Source organism: Lipotes vexillifer, unplaced genomic scaffold (genome assembly GCF_000442215.2).
Source record: "Lipotes vexillifer unplaced genomic scaffold, Lipotes_vexillifer_v1.1 scaffold408, whole genome shotgun sequence".
Classification (NCBI taxonomy): Eukaryota; Metazoa; Chordata; class Mammalia; order Artiodactyla; family Lipotidae; genus Lipotes; species Lipotes vexillifer.
This window is the reverse complement of record NW_006787469.1, coordinates 1,575,648-1,593,811: the sequence shown is the minus strand read 5'-3', so window position 1 is coordinate 1,593,811 and position 18,164 is coordinate 1,575,648. Positions and strand designations below refer to the sequence as shown.

At 40.1% G+C, this 18,164-nt stretch overlaps 1 protein-coding gene across 1 annotated transcript in view; it reads left to right on the top strand.

Annotated features, from left to right (window-relative positions):
* Positions 1-18,164, top strand: part of NUSAP1 (nucleolar and spindle associated protein 1) — a 32,153-nt gene that overhangs the window by 1,876 nt on the left and 12,113 nt on the right. Inside the window, exons 2-6 of the mRNA XM_007460155.1 lie at positions 4,934-5,002; positions 8,901-9,044; positions 10,050-10,206; positions 15,442-15,543; positions 16,861-16,970. Coding sequence (XP_007460217.1) covers positions 4,934-5,002; positions 8,901-9,044; positions 10,050-10,206; positions 15,442-15,543; positions 16,861-16,970 — 582 coding nt within the window. The remainder of the gene's footprint in view (positions 1-4,933; positions 5,003-8,900; positions 9,045-10,049; positions 10,207-15,441; positions 15,544-16,860; positions 16,971-18,164) is intronic.

Here is an 18,164-nt window from a genome sequence, read left to right as displayed (position 1 = left end):
TTGAGATGATGGGAGAAAATTAAATTTGGACTAGGTATTAAATTATATTAAGGTATTGTTAATTTTGTTGCATATGATGGTGGTATTGTGGTTATGCTTCTTTTTTTTTTTTAAAGTCCTTACCTCTTAGCCAAATATTTACAGGTAGAATGTTACGATGCCTGGGATCTGCTATAAAATACTTCAGGAAAAACAGGGGGAACTAGATGAAGTAAGAATAACACAATGTTGGTAACTGTTGAAACTGGGTGATAGATACATGGGGGTTCATTGTACACATTTGAAATCTTCCATAATTAAAATGTTTTAAGTTACAGTTGGTACAGCTTAAGAGCTCATTAAATCAATTGCCTTTTTAAAATTCTAAGTGCATAGCAAAAAAATTGAATAAATTGCTCTAAGAAATTATCAAGATTTGATTTTTTAAAATCTTAACGGAATAAGATTTAAGTAAATTTCACCAGTATGATAAAATTCAAAATAAATTTAGAAGAGAAAATATTAACTTTCTTTTGAGACACTACTCTTTTTTAAAAAAAATTTTATTGAAGTATAGTTGATTTACAATGTTGTGTTAATATCTGCTGTATAGCAAAGTGACTCAGTTATACACATATTCTTTTTCATATTCTTTTCCATTATAGTTTATCATAGGATACTGAACATAGTTCCCTGTGCTATACAGTAGGACCTTGTTGTTTATCCATTCTATATATAATAGTGAGACACCACTCTTAATGGTAAGGCAAAATGAAGGAGTCAGTTACTAAGATTTATTGTACGGCCAGGGTCCTTTTCTCACTCTTGCAAGCTTCAATTATAAAACTACCACTATTTCTACCTTCTTGCAGCTCCCTTCCCTCACCTGGCAAAACTCCACACCTGATTAAACAAGCTATGTGCTTAATCCTTGCCTGTACTAACCAGCTGACCCTGGCTGGAGAAAATCCTCTAACTTTGTTGACTGAACTTAATTTAAATGTGACCATAAATTTAATTTATGATTTATTTGATTCTCCTACACTTCCTTGGTAGTCATTAATTTTCCCATTATCGAGGACAGTTATTTTATATCTTCTCACCTTAGATTGGTGCCCTTCCATCACCTGATGACTTTGCCGCATAGGTCATGGAAACATAGATGCAATTAAGCTGAGAATTACCTCATCTTTCCATTACCAGACCCACCTGTCCCCGTATCCTTTGCCTTCCACCTGTTATATGTTATGGTAAAAGGCTGTGCCTAAGGGCAGCCTTGCTGTTTGTGCTGGAGATCCCATTCCCCCCTCTGGGTCTAAACTCCTGCAGGTATTCCTCTCCGCTGCATCAGTTTCCCTCACTCTGCTGGCTCATTTCCATAATACGCCCAATCAAATCTTAATGTCATCCATCTTTTAAAAAAGAAACAAAACCCCTCTCCTGACCCACGTCTTTTATCTACTGCCCAATTTCTCTGTTCTTTTCTACTGAAATTGATGTTTTTGAGGCCACCATGCCCTGCACCTTGCAAAGCTTGTGGTCCATCTCTATCTATCTTCACCTGCCCATCAGCAGCATTTGGCGTGATTGAACCCTCCCTTCTGCTCAGAACACTTCCTTTTCTAGACTTCTTTGATATCTGGTTTTCTCCTGCCTTGCTAGCACTTCTTTCCAGTCTCCTTTGCTAGTTCTTCCTCTGCTAAATCTCTAAATGTGGCGTATCCCAGGGTTCTCTCTTGGGCCTTCTTTTCTCTAATTGTGCTTCTCACTTGGTGATCTTATTCATTCTCAGAACTTTAGATTCACCTGGAACGAATGACGCCCAAATCCAAACCTTCAGTAAGACCTCTCATCTGCTGACTTGTGCATTTAAGTGCATCGTAAACAGCATGATCAGGTCAAAACAATGAAGATCTATTCCCCATGTCGGTAAATGATTGATTCCTCCCTTCACTGCCCACACCCATCCATCCTGGTGAGCTTTTCCTCCCAAGTATCAATACACCTGAAATCTGGCCTGTGTGCCATCTCCAGTGCTGTAAACCTGGGCCATGACACCCTCCTTTCTTGACCACTGCTTCAGGCTGTCTGCTGGTCTCCCTGCCTCTACTCTTGCCTTAAAATAGTATTCTCTTGGTAGTTGGGTGATAGTTGAAACTTAGAATATGTCATTTTTCTGCTCAGTTCTCGTCAAATTTTCCTCACACCTAAAATAAAATCCAAACTTCTCCAAATGTAATGTGAGAATCTTGGGTTGATCCTGATTTGGAGGGAAAAAAATTTTTTTTAAGCTAAAACTGGAGACAGTTGAGGAAATTTGATTTTAGGCTGTGTATCAGAGGATATTAGAAAATTATTCCTTTCCCTAGGTAATGCATTAGAGGTTATGTAGGAAAACATCCCCTTATTTTTAGGAGATGTGGCTGATGTATTTAGTGGTAAAGTATGATGATGTCTGGAACTTATTTTCAACCAGCTTGGTAAGAAATACATAAGAATGAGAAAGAAAGCAAATATGAGACAATATCAAGGGTTGCTGAATCTACGTGAGGAGTATCAGTGTTTACTAGACTATTTTGACTTTTCTATAGACTCGACATTTTTATAAAAAATTTTAGTTAGAAGGAAGAAATCTACACCGTGCGTGGCCGGTAACCTTCTTCTTGACCCAGGTCACCTCTTTGGTCTCCCTGCCCTCCGCTTACCCCAGTGTTCACTGTGCTCCCCACACTGGCTTCTCTCTGTCCTTCAAATTCACCAGCCCATCTCTGGGCTTTGTGTTCCCTCTGCTGGGAATGCTCTTCCCCTGCATCTTCACCTACTGCCTCATTCACATCTCAGCTCAGAAGTCACCAACTCTGAGAGGCCTTTCCTGACCATCCTAACGCAGGTTGTCCTCCCCTGCCTCTACCCTGAGCCTCCAGTTTTGTTTTTGCTTCCCAGCACCTAATGTCATACCATTTATTTTTGCTTACTTGGTTAATAGGGTGTTTCCTACCTTTAGCCTACCTTTAGAGGTTCCTGGAGGGCAAAGACCTTGTCTGTTTTGCTCACCACTGTCTCTCCAGTACCTGGAACAGCGTCCAGCACAATAAATGCTTGTTGAGGTAGTGCGTAAAAATGTGCTGATGCTAACATCGGCACCTCCAGCTCAGCTCCCCCAAACATCACCCCCCATCATTCCTCCTGCTGTATGCCCTCACCTGGCTCTGCCACAGGCCCTTCATTTCATCACTGTTGCATATTTGAGGTTTTCATGGCATTTTAAGATGTTCTAGAAATCTGTACAACATAGAGCCTATGATTAACAATACTTTAAAATTTGCTAAGAGGTTAGATCTTATGTTAAAGGCTCTTAGCACCAAAAAAGATCCAAAGGGGGCAGTAGGAAACTTGGAGGTGATACATTTAAGGCAGTGATGATGGGTTCACAAGTGTATATTGATCTCCCAGCATATCAATTTATATGTATTAAATATCGACAGCTGTTTGTATGTCAATCATACCTCTGTAAAGTGATTGAGAGAGAAAAAAAGAAGAACCAAGAATGCCTAAATTCTGCCCTGCCAATCATTCACTTCCCAGAGAAGACCCGAAGATAGGTTCAAGAAACAACAGCAAGTAGAAAATAGGTCTCTCCTTTATTACTACTAGCCGGTGTGGTGCCTGATATCTTGATGCACAGTGTTCTGGTAAAACTCACAGCCTGAGCACAGCATCTCCTGTGCCCTGAAGCCCAAACCAAATCGGGATCTCTGCCATTCTCACCTGAACATATGGCTGATGGTAAATGGTAGAAGCAGAGAAGAGACAAACCTGGTGGCTGGACCCCCCTTGAGAAGAAACTCTCTAGCTCTCAACTGTATGGCTGGTGGAAGAGGAGGGAATGAGAACCCAGCCATGTGCTTGAGCTTTGAAAGCACAGGAAAACATAACCCATCAGATTAGTATTCTTTCAGGAAAGAACAGGAAGGGAAGTTCTCCTGTGGTGGAGGAGGAGCTAGGAGTTCCCTTCCCCCGGGGACCTGTAGCCATCCTGCTAAGGTGGTGCCTTTGGCCTTCCCCATCTTAGGACCCTCCACGCCTCCACACGTGCTTCACCAGCTGCCCAAGCCAGAAACCTAGGCGTGATAAATTTCCCTGTTCCTCAACCCTCACATTCACACTGATTCTACTTCCTAGGAAAGTTTTTAATTCATCCGTGTGGCCTCAGTCCCATTCTAGCTCAGGCCGAAGTCGTCTCTGGCTTCCTACAACAGCCTCCTGGCCCTTGCCCTGTCTTCCATCTTGCCCTCACCAAATGCATTCTGCACATTATACAGCCAGAGTAATCATCCCGAGTAATGCAAAACTGGTCACCCACTGCCCTGCTGCAAGCTCTGCAGACTGCCTTTGCCCCGAGGGTAAAGTTCATACTCTTAGAGGCTTAGTAAGCCTGGCAGGATCAGGCCCACTTTCCCAACATTCTCTCTTACCATCCCCTCCAACAGCTCCCTGCTTCAGCCCACACTGAACTTTAGTTCTTCAAACTCCACACATTCTTACCTTCCCATGCTATTTCTTTACCCTTTTCCCTATGTCCCACTCTCTCCTATTTGTCCTTCAGCCTCAGCAGCTAGTGACCTCACATCTTTGTCTTAGGACTGGCATGTCCACTTACCTACTGAAGTCTACCCTAGCGGTCCAGGCTTTGGTGGCCCAGCCCACCTGTGTTCTCACATGACACCTGAGCTTCCTCATGTAGGCATTTAGCCCACTGCGCTGTAATTGCCACTTTCCTCTCTGGCTTCTGCCGTGAAATCTGTGCGGACAGGGACCCCTTCTATCTTGGTTACCCTACTCCCAGCCTGCCCGGATGATATTTGATGAGTACAAGAACAGGAGAAAATGTTCAAATCTTTTGTGCTTTTTTGATTTTTGGCTCTACTGATAAGGTCTTTAAACTTTTCTGCAGGCAGACAAGTTGTTAAGAGCCTTAAAAGCCCATCTTAAAAATGAAGCAAGAAAAGAAAATGAGAATCAGGTAAGTAACATTTTCATCACCTATTAAATAGCAAAACAATCAGTTAATGAATGATAAACACAGTTGGTGATGACTTAAGACATGCTGTTTGTTACCAAAGAGATTGTCATTGGTAATTGTAAATCCTTTCATAATTCTTATAAATGACAAAGCTGCCTCTGTAATCTATTGAATAAGATGTTCTCATACAAAGGCAAAGATTAATTACTAGTTGCCACATGTATGCCAAATGGTGTGAATAGGGAGGGGAACTGGATTTGAGGTCAGAAAAACCCAGTTAAGTAGCAGCTCTGTCTTTTTTGTATGTGTAACCTTGGAAAACTCAAATCATTTATTCTTAGTTTCCTGGTCTTTGAAATGGAAATAACATCTTTTCTGCTGAATTGAGGGTTGTGAGAATCACGTGAAGTAGGGACTGTGGAAGTGACTTGTGGGAAACTAAACCACTGCTGATGGGAGGGAGCAGTTGTCATGGCTGCTTCAGACCCACCCCAAAGAGTTCTGACAAGGCTCAACACCTAAATGATCAATGAATGCTTCATTCTTAACTTGAAATACAGGAAAATGTTGAAAGGCCTTAAGGAACTGGGCTTTGGAGGGCATCCATTATATATCTTGAAATGAAGGTAAATATAAACATGAACTGAGCATCTGATTCCTTCTCTCTGTCTTTATAGACTCTGTAATTCTTTGTATTCCAGGTTATAAACATTTAAAAACTTTAAATGTTCAAAATTCTTTTTGATTCCAGGCTTAATTAATATAAAATAGACAACAAAATTGATTTTGGATTCCTTTAAGTTTCTATATCAACTAAATCAATATAGATATTTTAATTAATTTTTTCATGGTTAAGGATACATATCGTAGTGCCATCTGAAATCAGGATTTTACTTTGGGTGGTAATTGATGGGCTAAATTTAAAATGATCTATCATGTTTCAAATTCAGCATCTCAAGAGCCATTCCATTTTGAAAAATTTTCACAAGAGCAGGATGATAATCAAAATTTGGTCAGCTATAGAATTCCTAAGTGGTGAATCTGTCAATAGTGAGCTTAGGTTGGTGGAAAGAACTGACATAGACAAAGAGTTTATCTAAAGCTGTAGGAGTCAGCACAGTCCAAATACATGGCAAAGAGATCAGTAATATTACCAAGGACAAACAGATGGGTAAGCTTCCAGACCTCCAAATCGTCACCTAGGGAAGTGTACAGGTGTGGGTCACATCTAAGTGAGCATGACCTTCTGGATGCCTTGTTCTCCCTCTGTAGATTAGCCTTAACTATATGAGTTGGAGCAGCTCTGTATGTAGGTTAGTCTGACTGTGTGCTGGGGACTCTCAGAACCAGCTGTGCCACTTCAGTCCTGGGCTTATACAAGTCTTTACAGTTACATCATGGTGTGTTCAGGAATGAACATATGCTACCTGATCACTGCTGGCCTCCCAAACTAACATACCCTCGTTAAGGTGTGTGGGGTTAAAAACAAGACATCTCTGGGAGTCATGTTAATAGGTTTCTAAACCAGTTATAGAACCTCTTCTGTACTGTGTTAATGGGGGTAGGGGAGCAATAAGTACTTGTAAAGTGTGTCTATACTCCAGCAATATGTGTAACCTGAGGGTTACACTTCTGTAGTGAGAACAGTTTCTTTTTCCTCTTTTCTTCTTCATGGCTATCCAGGGAGTTGGCAAGTAGGATTCAGATAGCGTCTTTCTACTCTTACATAAATATCCCTGCTCCTTTGAGTTCAGACTCACCAATTCTCATCTCTCATCTGTTGACTTCCTCATTGCTTTCCAGTGTTCACTGTCTCATTGCCTGGCTCATCATCTCCTGTCCTGACCTTACTTTGGGTGAATTCAAAGGTCCACCTGGATGTCCCTTACTACCCTTGCCTCCCTGTTCCTTAAGTCCTGTGAGTTTCTTTTCCACTGTTCATTAGCCATCCCCTTCTTTGGGTATACCTTGGATCTTAGATCACTTAGAACTATTATTCTTCTGTAATACTTCACTTCCATCTAAAAACCTTCCATTTTTTAAGCCTCCTTATTCTTTTACAACCAAAACATTTATTTTATATTGTGGTTCTCAACCCAGGATGTGTGGGAGAATCATTTGTGGAGCTTTTTAAAAACACTGATATTTAGGCCTCGCCAAATCCCAGGCAACTAAATTAACTCTCAGAGGGTGGGGTCCAGTCACCATACTGAAATGGACTGAAAAGTCAGGATGCAAAGCCCTCTTACCCCCTACTTCCACGTGCAGAGTACCAGGTGTCTACTACCATCTAAAATGCTGGAAGGTTTCTCTGTAAGGAAGAAGATGACCCTAAAGGAAACATGATACAGAAAACAAATGAAAGCTTTGAAAAATGTCTTACAATAACCTATTGAATTATCAACTCCTGGAATCAAGCTACACAGATGATTCAATTAAGGTTACATAATAAGCTATAAATGTTAACAACTTAAAGAATAGATGACAGAAGTTGAGATAAGGACAGGAGGTGAAGGAAAGTATAAGGATGCTAATATCTGCAGTTTACAGGATGTGTCTGCAGTCATGGAACAAGAAATAAAGGTTTAAGTATGTTTAAAGCTGCAAAGGTAATAGAGTGAGTAAGTGGCATAAGTCTATTAGGAAAAAGATGGGGAGATGAGAGTGGTACAAATGAAGTAAATCTTAGTACATGAGGCACTGAAAATAGTTACTGAAAATACAAATGAATATCCATCAGCAAATCATTAGTGATATGTAAGTAACCACTTAACATCAAACCCTAGAAATAAGAAGGGTAGGGCAGAGAATGACTTACTTTTCATTATACTCTCTTTAGTATTTTATTATTTTAACTATATGTATGTATTAGTTTATTTCAAAAAATTAGAATTTACGTTTAAAAAGCTACAAAAACAAGTCAAGCCTCTCCTTAATCGTCTCTAGGTAGGATAACATGCTTAATGCCTTCCTCACACTTGATGAGGATATAATTCACCTATTTTTCCCTAGTGCTTTTATAGTTTCATATTTTACATTTAAATCTTTAATCCATCCAGATTTCATTTTGGTGTGAGAAAATGATCAAGTTTCATTGCCCACCCCCTCACCAAAAACAGTCAATGTTTTCTCTGCATCATGTGTTGAATAATGAATCCAACCATCCCCCACTAATGTGAGGTTCAACCATTGTCATACGATGATTTCTTCTGGAAGCAATTCTGTTCAGGACATTCTGGTACCTGTGCCATGCTGTTTTGATGACAAAGCTCTTCTAGTTTATGATAGTGCACATGCCCTTCTTCCCTTACTCCCTTATGTTGACCTTTAACAAGTTACTTTGGGCTCTCTAAGCCTCAGTTTCCCTACCTGTGAACTGCAGATAATGTTAATACTTGTCTCATAGGCTTTGGGGAATAAATGAGGTAATCCATGAGAATACTTAGCCCAGTGCAGTTATGATATTAGCTGTAATTGTTATTAGGTATAGCATACTGCCTAGCATATAGTGTATAATCAGTAAATTAACATACTTTTAATAATTTGTGGGAATTCCTTGGCACTTTCACTGCCATGGGCCTGGGTTCAATACCTGTTCAGGGAACTAAGATCCCACAAACCATGTGGTGTGGCCCCCCCAAAAAAATAATTGGCTTATTTATGCACACTAAGATACCTTTGAATGCTTTGCAAGCCTAGTTTTTTAGCTTGGGTTGTTAAGTGTTTCTTTCTGAATACTCTATTATTCTTGTCCTTGCCTATAATTTAGTGCTGGAGGGTTTTAAAATTATCTCTTGCATATGTAATACATATCTTTTATTCAGTTTAAATTCTGATTCTTCCTGAGCATTGTAACTGTATACATTGGACATGGCAGATTAATGTCTCTCTTTTTCAGGATGAAATTCAAACTTCTGCATCTTCTTGTGATGAAATTGAGGTACAACTCAGCAGCCAGGAGCAAGCTGAGAGGGAGCCAGTTGGCCATGTCACCAAAACAAGGAGAAGGCGCAGGACTGTCTACAGGAGCCCTGACTCCCAGGTGAATAGAAATGTGCAAACTAAAAATAAGCTACCACCTGTGCCCAAACTGGTATATTATTAGGGAGGCTTCTCATAATTCCCTTATGATATCGGGTGGTGGCAAATACTGCTGTGAGCTCCATGAAAGCGCAAACCCGAGTCTGGCCTCATCACACCCTGGGCACTGGCACTCGGGAAGCACTTAGTAAGTATTAAGCACAAATTAAATGTGTTTTGAATAATATGAACATTTATTGAGTGTTTACTTAAGTGAGGTGTAGTAAGTAAGAAGGAAAGAGATACCAACATCAAATATGATTTTTTTTTTTCCTCCTTCCTATCTTGTCCCGGGCCTGGTGATCAGCTGAGCTTAGTCTTTGAACAGTGTGGTCACGTGATTCTGGGGGCTTCTCCCACTTGCTCTGAGAGGACTCTGATTTTATTATCCTTTCATTCAAATGTAACTTTTACAAGATGGTCCTAATTTTTATTTTCTAGCTTTGTGTAGTCCCTTAGTCATTAGCTTGTCTAGTTAGTTTCTCCTCCCTAGGAGAGCAACCTCTGCCTTGTATGCCTTCCAGTGGTCCCTAGTCTCTACTATTCCCAGATGCATGTTCTCATGACATTTGGTGAGGCAGAGAACCAAATCTGCCACTCAAAAAAGCTTAGTCTCTTACTTTTCTTTCTTTAATTCATTTTCCTCCTCAATTTGGTACCTATCTTTGGAAGGCAGTGATTACTTTTTTCTTTATGTCTGACTATAAGCAATGTTTTTGATGATATGTTTTTAAATTGAGATATAATTCACATGTAACATCCTGTCAGTTTCAGGTGTATAATGTAATGATTCAATATTTGTGGCGATCATTTCACAATATATATACAATAAGTCTAGTTAACAACTCTCGTAGTTACAGTTTTTTTTCTTGTGATGAGAACTTTTCAGATCTACTCTTAGCAATTTTCAAGTGTGATTCCTCCTTATTTGTTATTGAAATCATTTATTTTCTTTTAAAATTTGTAGCAGGATCATTCAGAGATAAAAGTATGTGATCCTACTGAATTCCAGAATCAAGAAAAGCATGAAAACCAGGCTCTCAGAACTGCTGTAGAAGCTCCTTCTCTACCAAACAAGAGTCAAGATGAGAATGCAGTGCCCTCAGGAAAAAGTGGAATAAATGGTATGCCAATCAGCCATAAAAAGAAACGAAATTGAACTATTTGTAATGAGGTGGATAGATCTAGAGTCTGTCATACAGAGTGAAGTAAGTCAGAAAGAGAGAGACAAAGTATGCTAACAACTATTTGTAATGAGGTGGATAGATCTAGAGTCTGTCATACAGAGTGAAGTAAGTCAGAAAGAGAGAGACAAATACCGTATGCTAACACATGTATATGGAATTTAAGAAAAAAAATGTCTGAAGACATTCTTCATGACAAAAAATGTCATGAAGAACCTAGGGGGTGAAACAGGAATAAAGACACAGACTTACTAGAGAATGGACTTGAGGGGGGGGGGAAGGGAAAAAAAAAAAAAAAAAAAAAAAATGGTATGCCAAGTAACTTTTTAAAAATACAAAATTGCTAGGGTAACCATGTGCATTAGTTTCCTAGGACTGCCATAACAAAGTGCCATAAACTGGGCAACTTAAAACAACAGAAATTTGGGAATTCCCTGGCAGTCCAGTGGTTAGGACTCAGCACTTTCACTGCTGGGACACGAGTTCAGTCCCTGGTCAGGGAACTAAAATCCTGAAAGCCGCATGGTGCGGCCAAAAAAAACAAAAACAAATTTATTCTCTCACAGTTCTGGAGGCTGGAGTCTAAAATCAGGGTGTCAGTAGGGCCATCTTCCTCCAAGATTCTGGGGAGAATCTTTCCTGGCCCCTTTGTACCTTCGGTGGTGGCTGTAGACCTGGGCTTGCAGCTAAATCTCTGCCTTCTCATCATGTGGCAGTCTCTCTGTGTCTTTTTCTTTCTTTCTTTTTTTAAAAAATATTCATTCATTCATTCATTCATTTATTTATGGCTGCATTGGGTCTTTGTTGCAGTGAGCGGAGGCTACTCTTCTTGGGGTGTGCGTGCTTCTCATTACAGTGGCTTATCTTGCTGTGGAGCATGGCTCTAGGCCCATGGGCCTCAGTTGTTCTGGCATGTGGGCTCAGTAGTTATGGCTCGTGGGTTCTAGAGCAGAGGCTCAGTAGTTGTGGCACACAGGCTTAGTTGCTCCGCAGCATGTGGAATCTTCCCAGACCAGGGCTCGAACCCGTGTCCCCTGCATTGGCAGGCAGGTTATTAACCACTTCACCACCAGGGAAGTCCCTATTTATTTGGCTGTGTCCAGTCTTAGTTGCAGCACGTGGGATCTTTGTTGTGGCGTGCAGGCTTCTCTCTAGTTGTGGTGTGTGGGCTCTCTAGTTGTGGCACACGGGCTCTCTAGTTGTGGTATGCGTGCTCTAGAGCTCATGGGCTCAGTAGTTGCAGCACACGGGCTTAGTTGCCCCACGGCATATGGGATCTTAGTTCCCTGAGCAGGGATCAAACCCGAGTCCCCTGCATTAGAAGGCAGATTCTTAACCACTGGACCACCAGAGAAGTTCCTGTGTGTCTTTTTCTTTACATCGTTTTCTTAAAAGGACACCAGTTATATTGGATTAGGTCCATCCTAATGACCTTGGTTTAAGTTGATTATGTCTACAAAGACCCTTTCCAAATAAGGTCAGATCACAATTATTAAATGTTAAGACTTCATTCAGCATATCCCTTTTGGGGAAACAGTTCAACCCGTAACACCATTATGTAGAATTTCTAAGGGTTCAGCAATGAAAGCAAAAGTTAAAACCAAATACAGTAGGCCATCAGGTCACCTTTAATAACTGTGTAGAAAGCAGAATATGAGTAGTATCTGGAAAGTTTAAGGCAGTTGATCTTAAGGCAGGATGAGGAGAGAGCCTGGCTCATTCTGCCAATTAGCTCCTTCTGGCCTGCTCCAGAGACAGGTACAAAGACCTATTAGCCCCTTCAAGTAGGACAGTTAAAAAGGATCTGCAGGGCTTCCCTGGTGGCGCAATGGTTGAGAGTCTGCCTGCCTATGCAGGGGACGCGGGTTCTTGCCCCGGTCTGGGAAGATCCCACATGCCGCAGAGAGGCTGGGCCCGTGAGCCATGGCCTTGGAGCCTGTGCTTCACAACAGTGAGAGGCCCGCGTACTACAAAAAAAAAAAAAAGCATCTGCAGTGTGTGGCCATTTTATTATGATAAATGTATATTTTACTTAGTCTCTAACCTCCTAAAAACCTCTTCCCTAAACTTTCTCAACTAAAAATTTGTTTCAATAAGGCCAGAAAACTTCAGTTCCCCTATGCCTAACAGGACTTGGTGCTTTCTGATTTCATCCCTCAGGAAGCCTGCCAGTTGCAACAGTGTCTCTGTTCATTTCCCCCAGCACATCTATCTGGGACCTGAGGCTTGCCTGAGGGGATTGGGAGAGAAGATGATCCACTCATGTCCACCAAGCAGTTAAATGCAGAATTTCTAATGCTGAGCCCTCCCAGTTTCCCCAGAATTTTGAATGTCTTACTAAATCTAGAAAGTTAAAGAAGGTAGATGTTCTGATTTGTAGGTCTGAGGTGAGCCTGGAATTCTGCAGATTTAATAAGTACCCCAGGTAATGTTGATGCATATGCCTCATAAACCCATTTTGAAATCCTGAGAGGAGGGGAATGTAAAGAAATATGACAGAGTCAGAAGTGGGGGTGGAATTTAAAATATCTATTATTCCACCAATCATGTTGTCAAGAAGACTTACCTCTAGGACCCAGTTTTGAAGGCATGGGAAAAATGAGTGTGGACCCTTTAAGTCAGGTTTGCCCAATGAAGCACACAGGCTGTTTGAAGGAGAAAAATCTGATCATGCAGTTTCTGGTGAGAGGAATTTTTTAAACTTTGACATAATTCCAGACTTAAAGTTGTAAGTATAGTACCAAGAGTTCCTATATATCGTTCACTTAGATTTCTCAAATGTTAATATTTTGCTGTATTTGCTTTATCCTCCTCTCTATTTATATTTATATACATATCTATGTACGTATATGTGTTATATACATTTTTTTCTTGAACTGTTTGAGAGTGTTTCAGATATGTGCCCCTTTACCCCTAAATATTTGTGTTTCTTAAAACATCAGGACTTTTTCTCACAAATGTACAGAGAGCAGATAGGGCTTCTTCATATTCCACATTACAACTAACCTCTGAGAAACAACCACTTGTCAAGGTTTGGTATAGTATCAAAGAAGAATATCCACAATTATCTGAAAAGGCTATTAAAATACTCTTCACTTTCAACCACATAGCTGTATATGACAAAATTTGTTTTCATATATTACTTCAATCAAAACAATATATCACAACATATGTATACAGAAGAAAAGAGAATCCAGCTGCCTTTTATTGTCATATGTTAAAGAAATTGTAAAAATACAAAAACAAAAAACGCTCTACTCACTTTTTTGATTTAGATATTTTAGCCATTTTTCATAAATTATTTATGTTAACGTATAGTGGGTATATTTTTAGTGAATCAATTATTTTTTAATGTCTGAGTTTTAATATCTAATATGGCACATATTGATATACGTATATGAACAAAAATTCTTTGGGGTCCTCAGTAATTTTTGAGAGTACAAAGGGATCCTGAGGCTAGAAAGTGTGAGACCTGCTAACTAACCTGTAGACAGACCTTATCTAGATTTCATCCCAGCAATGTCCCTTAAAACAAAGGCAAGGGCTTCCCTGGTGGCGCAGTGATTGGGAGTCTGCCTGCTGAATCAGGGGACCAGGTTCATGCTCCAGTTCGGGAGGATCCCACATGTCGCGGAGTGGCTGGGCCCGTGAGCCATGGCCGCTGAGCCTGCGCGTCTGGAGCCTGTGTTCCGCAACGGGAGAGGCCACAGCAGTGAGAGGCCCGCGGGCCGCAAAAAAAAAAAAAAAAAAAAAAAAATCAAAGGCAAATCTCGACTCATCCTTTGCATTTCATTGCCATGTCTCTCTTTTTTGAATAAATTTATTTATTTATACATTTTTTTATTTTTGGCTGCGTGGGGTCTTCGTTGCTGCACGTGGGCTTTATCTAGTTGCGGCGACCGGGGGCTACTCTTTGTTGCCGTGCACAGACTTCTCATTGTGGTTGCTTCTCGTTGAGGAGCACAGGCTCTAGGTGCATGGGCTTCAGTAGTTGTGGCACACGGGCTCAGTAGTTGTGGCTCACGGGCTCTAGAGCGCAGGCTTAGTAGTTGTGGCGCATGGGCTTAGTTGCTCCGCGGCATGTGGGATCTTCCTGGACCAGGGCTCGAACCCGTGTCTCCTGCATTGGCAGGCAGATTCTTAACCACTGCACCACCAGGGAAGTCCTGACATGTCTCTTTAAGCTACTTTAATTTGGAACAGTTCCTCAGCCTTCCTTTGTCTTCTAGCGCATTGACCTTTTTTAAATACAGGCCAGTTTCTTGGGTCCTCTGACTTGGTTTGTCTAATGTTCTGATGGTTAGATTCAGATCATGCACTATTGGCAGGAATCCCACAAACTAGGGCTGTGTCCTCCTCATTCAGCACCCCAGAGGGCTCAGATGTTCGTTTGTCCTATGACTAGTCTTGTCAGCTTGCATCACCTGGTTTTGGTGGTGTCTGCTAGGTTGCTCCTTTGTAATAGTTATTATATTTCCATTTGCAATAAGTATCTTGTGAGGAATGACTGTGACTCTTTAAATACCCTGTTTCATGGCCAAGGTCCAAGCAAAAGCCCTATAACCCCTCTGCTCTATCCAGTCATTCTTTTGCCTTGTTTTATGGATGCATTGGGAAACCTTAAGGATGAGTGACTTTATAAGTAGCATTTCTTGAAAACCCACTTGCACAGTTTTTAGTAGATTGCCTTAAGCTAAAAAAGATACTGGAATGTGGGAGATAAGTAGGGAGAAATAGCAACCCTTATATACATGATGGCTTTAACTGGATTTAAAGAACAAAAGCAAAACAAGTATAGAAGCAAAGGACCTGAGAAAATATAATAAATATAATAATAGCCAAAATGATAATAGTGTTTCTTAGGCTGGTGGGATTGTGTGACTTTTATCATCCTTGTTAAAACAGTTAGACATGTTCATAGCAAAAGTTCTGGAAAAGAGTTTTATAAACATACAGAAATTTAAAAACATCTATACAAGAAGCATAAAATTTCTGTCTACTTGAAATACGAGCTAAAATTGTGGTGATGCTGTAAGTAATGCTTTGTGCTCCTTGTGCCATCTCTCCCATACCTTGGCAGAGGCCTATCACATGAATATGCTCCATGTTAACTTACATTTCTTAATGGGAATAATTTTTGGAAATATTTCATTAGTTCTGTATCCTTGGATTCAGGTAATGAAGGTCCAAAGATACCTTCAGAAAGAAAGAAGTCTCTCTATACAGATGGGTTTTCCAAACCTGGAAAAAATAAAAGAACTGCAAGCACTACTCCAAGTAAGTTTTGCGCACAAAGAAACATAAAATGGTGGTTGGCCCCCTTCAGGCTGACACTGGAGAGGCAGTGCACTGTGACAGCCGAAGGCTCAGACACTGGCATTGGGGTTTGCGCCCTCGTTCCCTCATTTTCTACCTGTGAGACCTTGGGAAACTTATTTATCCCCAGTAAACCCACGTCCTCAGTTTAAAGTGGGAATAATTAAACTACCTATTTCATCAGGTTAATATATGGATTAATTAAGACTGTTTTCCACTTCTGATTACCTAGCAGGGCAGCTAGCCTGTAGCAAGTATTCAAGAAATATCTGAGAATTAATGTTTATCAAGTACTTGGCACAATGTCTACCTTGTAAAAACTTATTATTTTTAGTAATAAGTCTAAGGGACTCCATTTCTGGACATGTAATTCTCTTTCTCTATTGCCTGGCACATAGAACATTGATTATGCTATGTATTTAGAGTACTTAAAATGCTGCTTAGTATATTTGAGAAATTCTAACAATTATACTTAATAAGAATATAATTAGTTAGAATAGTACAGAGCAGGAGTCAACAAACTATTGCCCATCTTGGCATGTCTTATAGCCCTTGAGCTAAGAATGGTTTCTACATTTGTAAAGGGTTGTATAAAAGAATATGAGGGCTTCCCTGGTGGCGCAGTGGTTGGGAGTCCGCCTGCCGATGCAGGGAACATGGGTTCATGCCCCGGTCCAGGAGGATCCCACATGCCACGGAGCGGCTGGGCCCGTGAGCCATGGCCGCTGAGCCTGCGCGTCCGGAGCCTGTGCTCTGCAGCGGGAGAGGCCACAATAGTGAGAGGCCCGCGTACCGCAAAAAAGGGAAAAAAAAAAAAAAAAAAGAATATGAGACAGAGACCACAGTGTATGTGACCGCCAAGCCTAAAATATTTACTGTCTGCCCGTTTACAGAAAGTTTGCCAATCCTTTGCATAGAGCTTTCTTAGCATTATTAAATGTCAAATTTATGATTAAGTAAAGGCCATTAATTAATTGGTGAGGGGAGAGGACAAATCTGTTAATCTTATCCTCTGGACTAAACGAAGATGTTAGTCAGCAGTGAAATGGACAATGGAGAGATAGATGGTCAGTGTTTGATAGTTTATAAGGTGAATATTCTTTGCCCCTGACTTTCTAAAACCTAAATGTTTTGAAATTAAAATTTTAGCAAAGATGATGCTGAAGTTGAATGTCAGGGATGCCAAGATAAGAATAAGTGTTAACAGAAAAACATAGGGAAGGTGAATAAATGGATTTTGTCTTGTTGTTAATTGTCATATTTGGGGAAATATTCTAGATTTTAAGAAGCTTCATGAGGCTCGTTTTAAGGAAATGGAGTCCATTGATCAATATGTTGAGAGAAAAAAGAAATATTTTGAAGAACACAATTCATTTAATGAACTGAAGGTATGCTGATAAAATTATGTTCTTAATGCCACTAAGCTGTTTGTTTTTAATGTTGATACTGTGTATATACCATGGTTAACACAATTAGCTATTATTCTACTAGTGGAATGGATTTGAGTCTAATGTATTTTTATTATTTTAAATTTGTTTTTGAGAATTTTCAAAACCCTCCAGATAAAGCAGTGAATCTTCACTATGAAAAAGAATTCTGTAAAAAATAAAGTTAAAAAAAAATTTTTTTTTTAATTTGTAATAAAAAATTTTAAAAAGTATACAGTAAAAAAAAAGGAAAAAATAGGAAGAACTCCAAAGTAGCAATAAGTTGTTCTATTTTCCACATTCAGACACTGTGCCTATCACTTTTGTTGGGGAAGGACTGATATATGGCTGAAGCCATCTTTCCCTGTCTCTGACCTAAAGGGAAAATGAGTGACTAGCAGTTGCTAATTTAAAGGCTTCCTGTCATAACTGAGCTCCCTGGGTAGGGGGCCTTCAGGCCAGGTCCTGCTGGACTCAAGCAGCTTCGAGTAAGAGAAGGTAAAGTCAACCCCGAGGCTGAGTTAGCAGCAGAGTAGTGAGTAAATAACATCCTAGGAAGTTGATGTTCCTGTCTTACATGGTATCTGGTGTTAAAGGGGTGCCACAAAGATGGATGGGAAACATTTTTGAATTTAATAATACATAATAACCTGCCTATTTCTCAAAGAATTTGAGGCAGTTTGTGGTATTACACACAACACAAAACAGTATAAAGCTGGTTTAAAAGGGGCAGAAAATGAGCACTGTTAACAGGTACAGTGACTAATATATCAGTCACTCAGTTGAGTTTTGAGTTTTCTAATATCAGTGCCAATGGGGAAATGCACTGAGTAATAAGTTCTAAATAATTAAAAACAAAAAACAAAAAAACATACGGTTCTTAGAAGCTTACTCTTGGATAATAAATGTTCATTTGAACATTTATAAAACCACTGTTGCCACAGTTGAAGACACTGTTAACAACCTTCTAGCAAACAGTCTTGGCATTAAACATCTCATTCCTTAATAGTGATCTAACAACATGGGTGGACAATCCAGGGAAGAGATATTCAGTATGTCCATAAGAAGACTCTTAACTATTAGCAAGGGCTAAGTATCACAACATTCACAGCTGAATATTGGGACAAGAGGCCCATCCCGGAGGAGCGGGGGAGG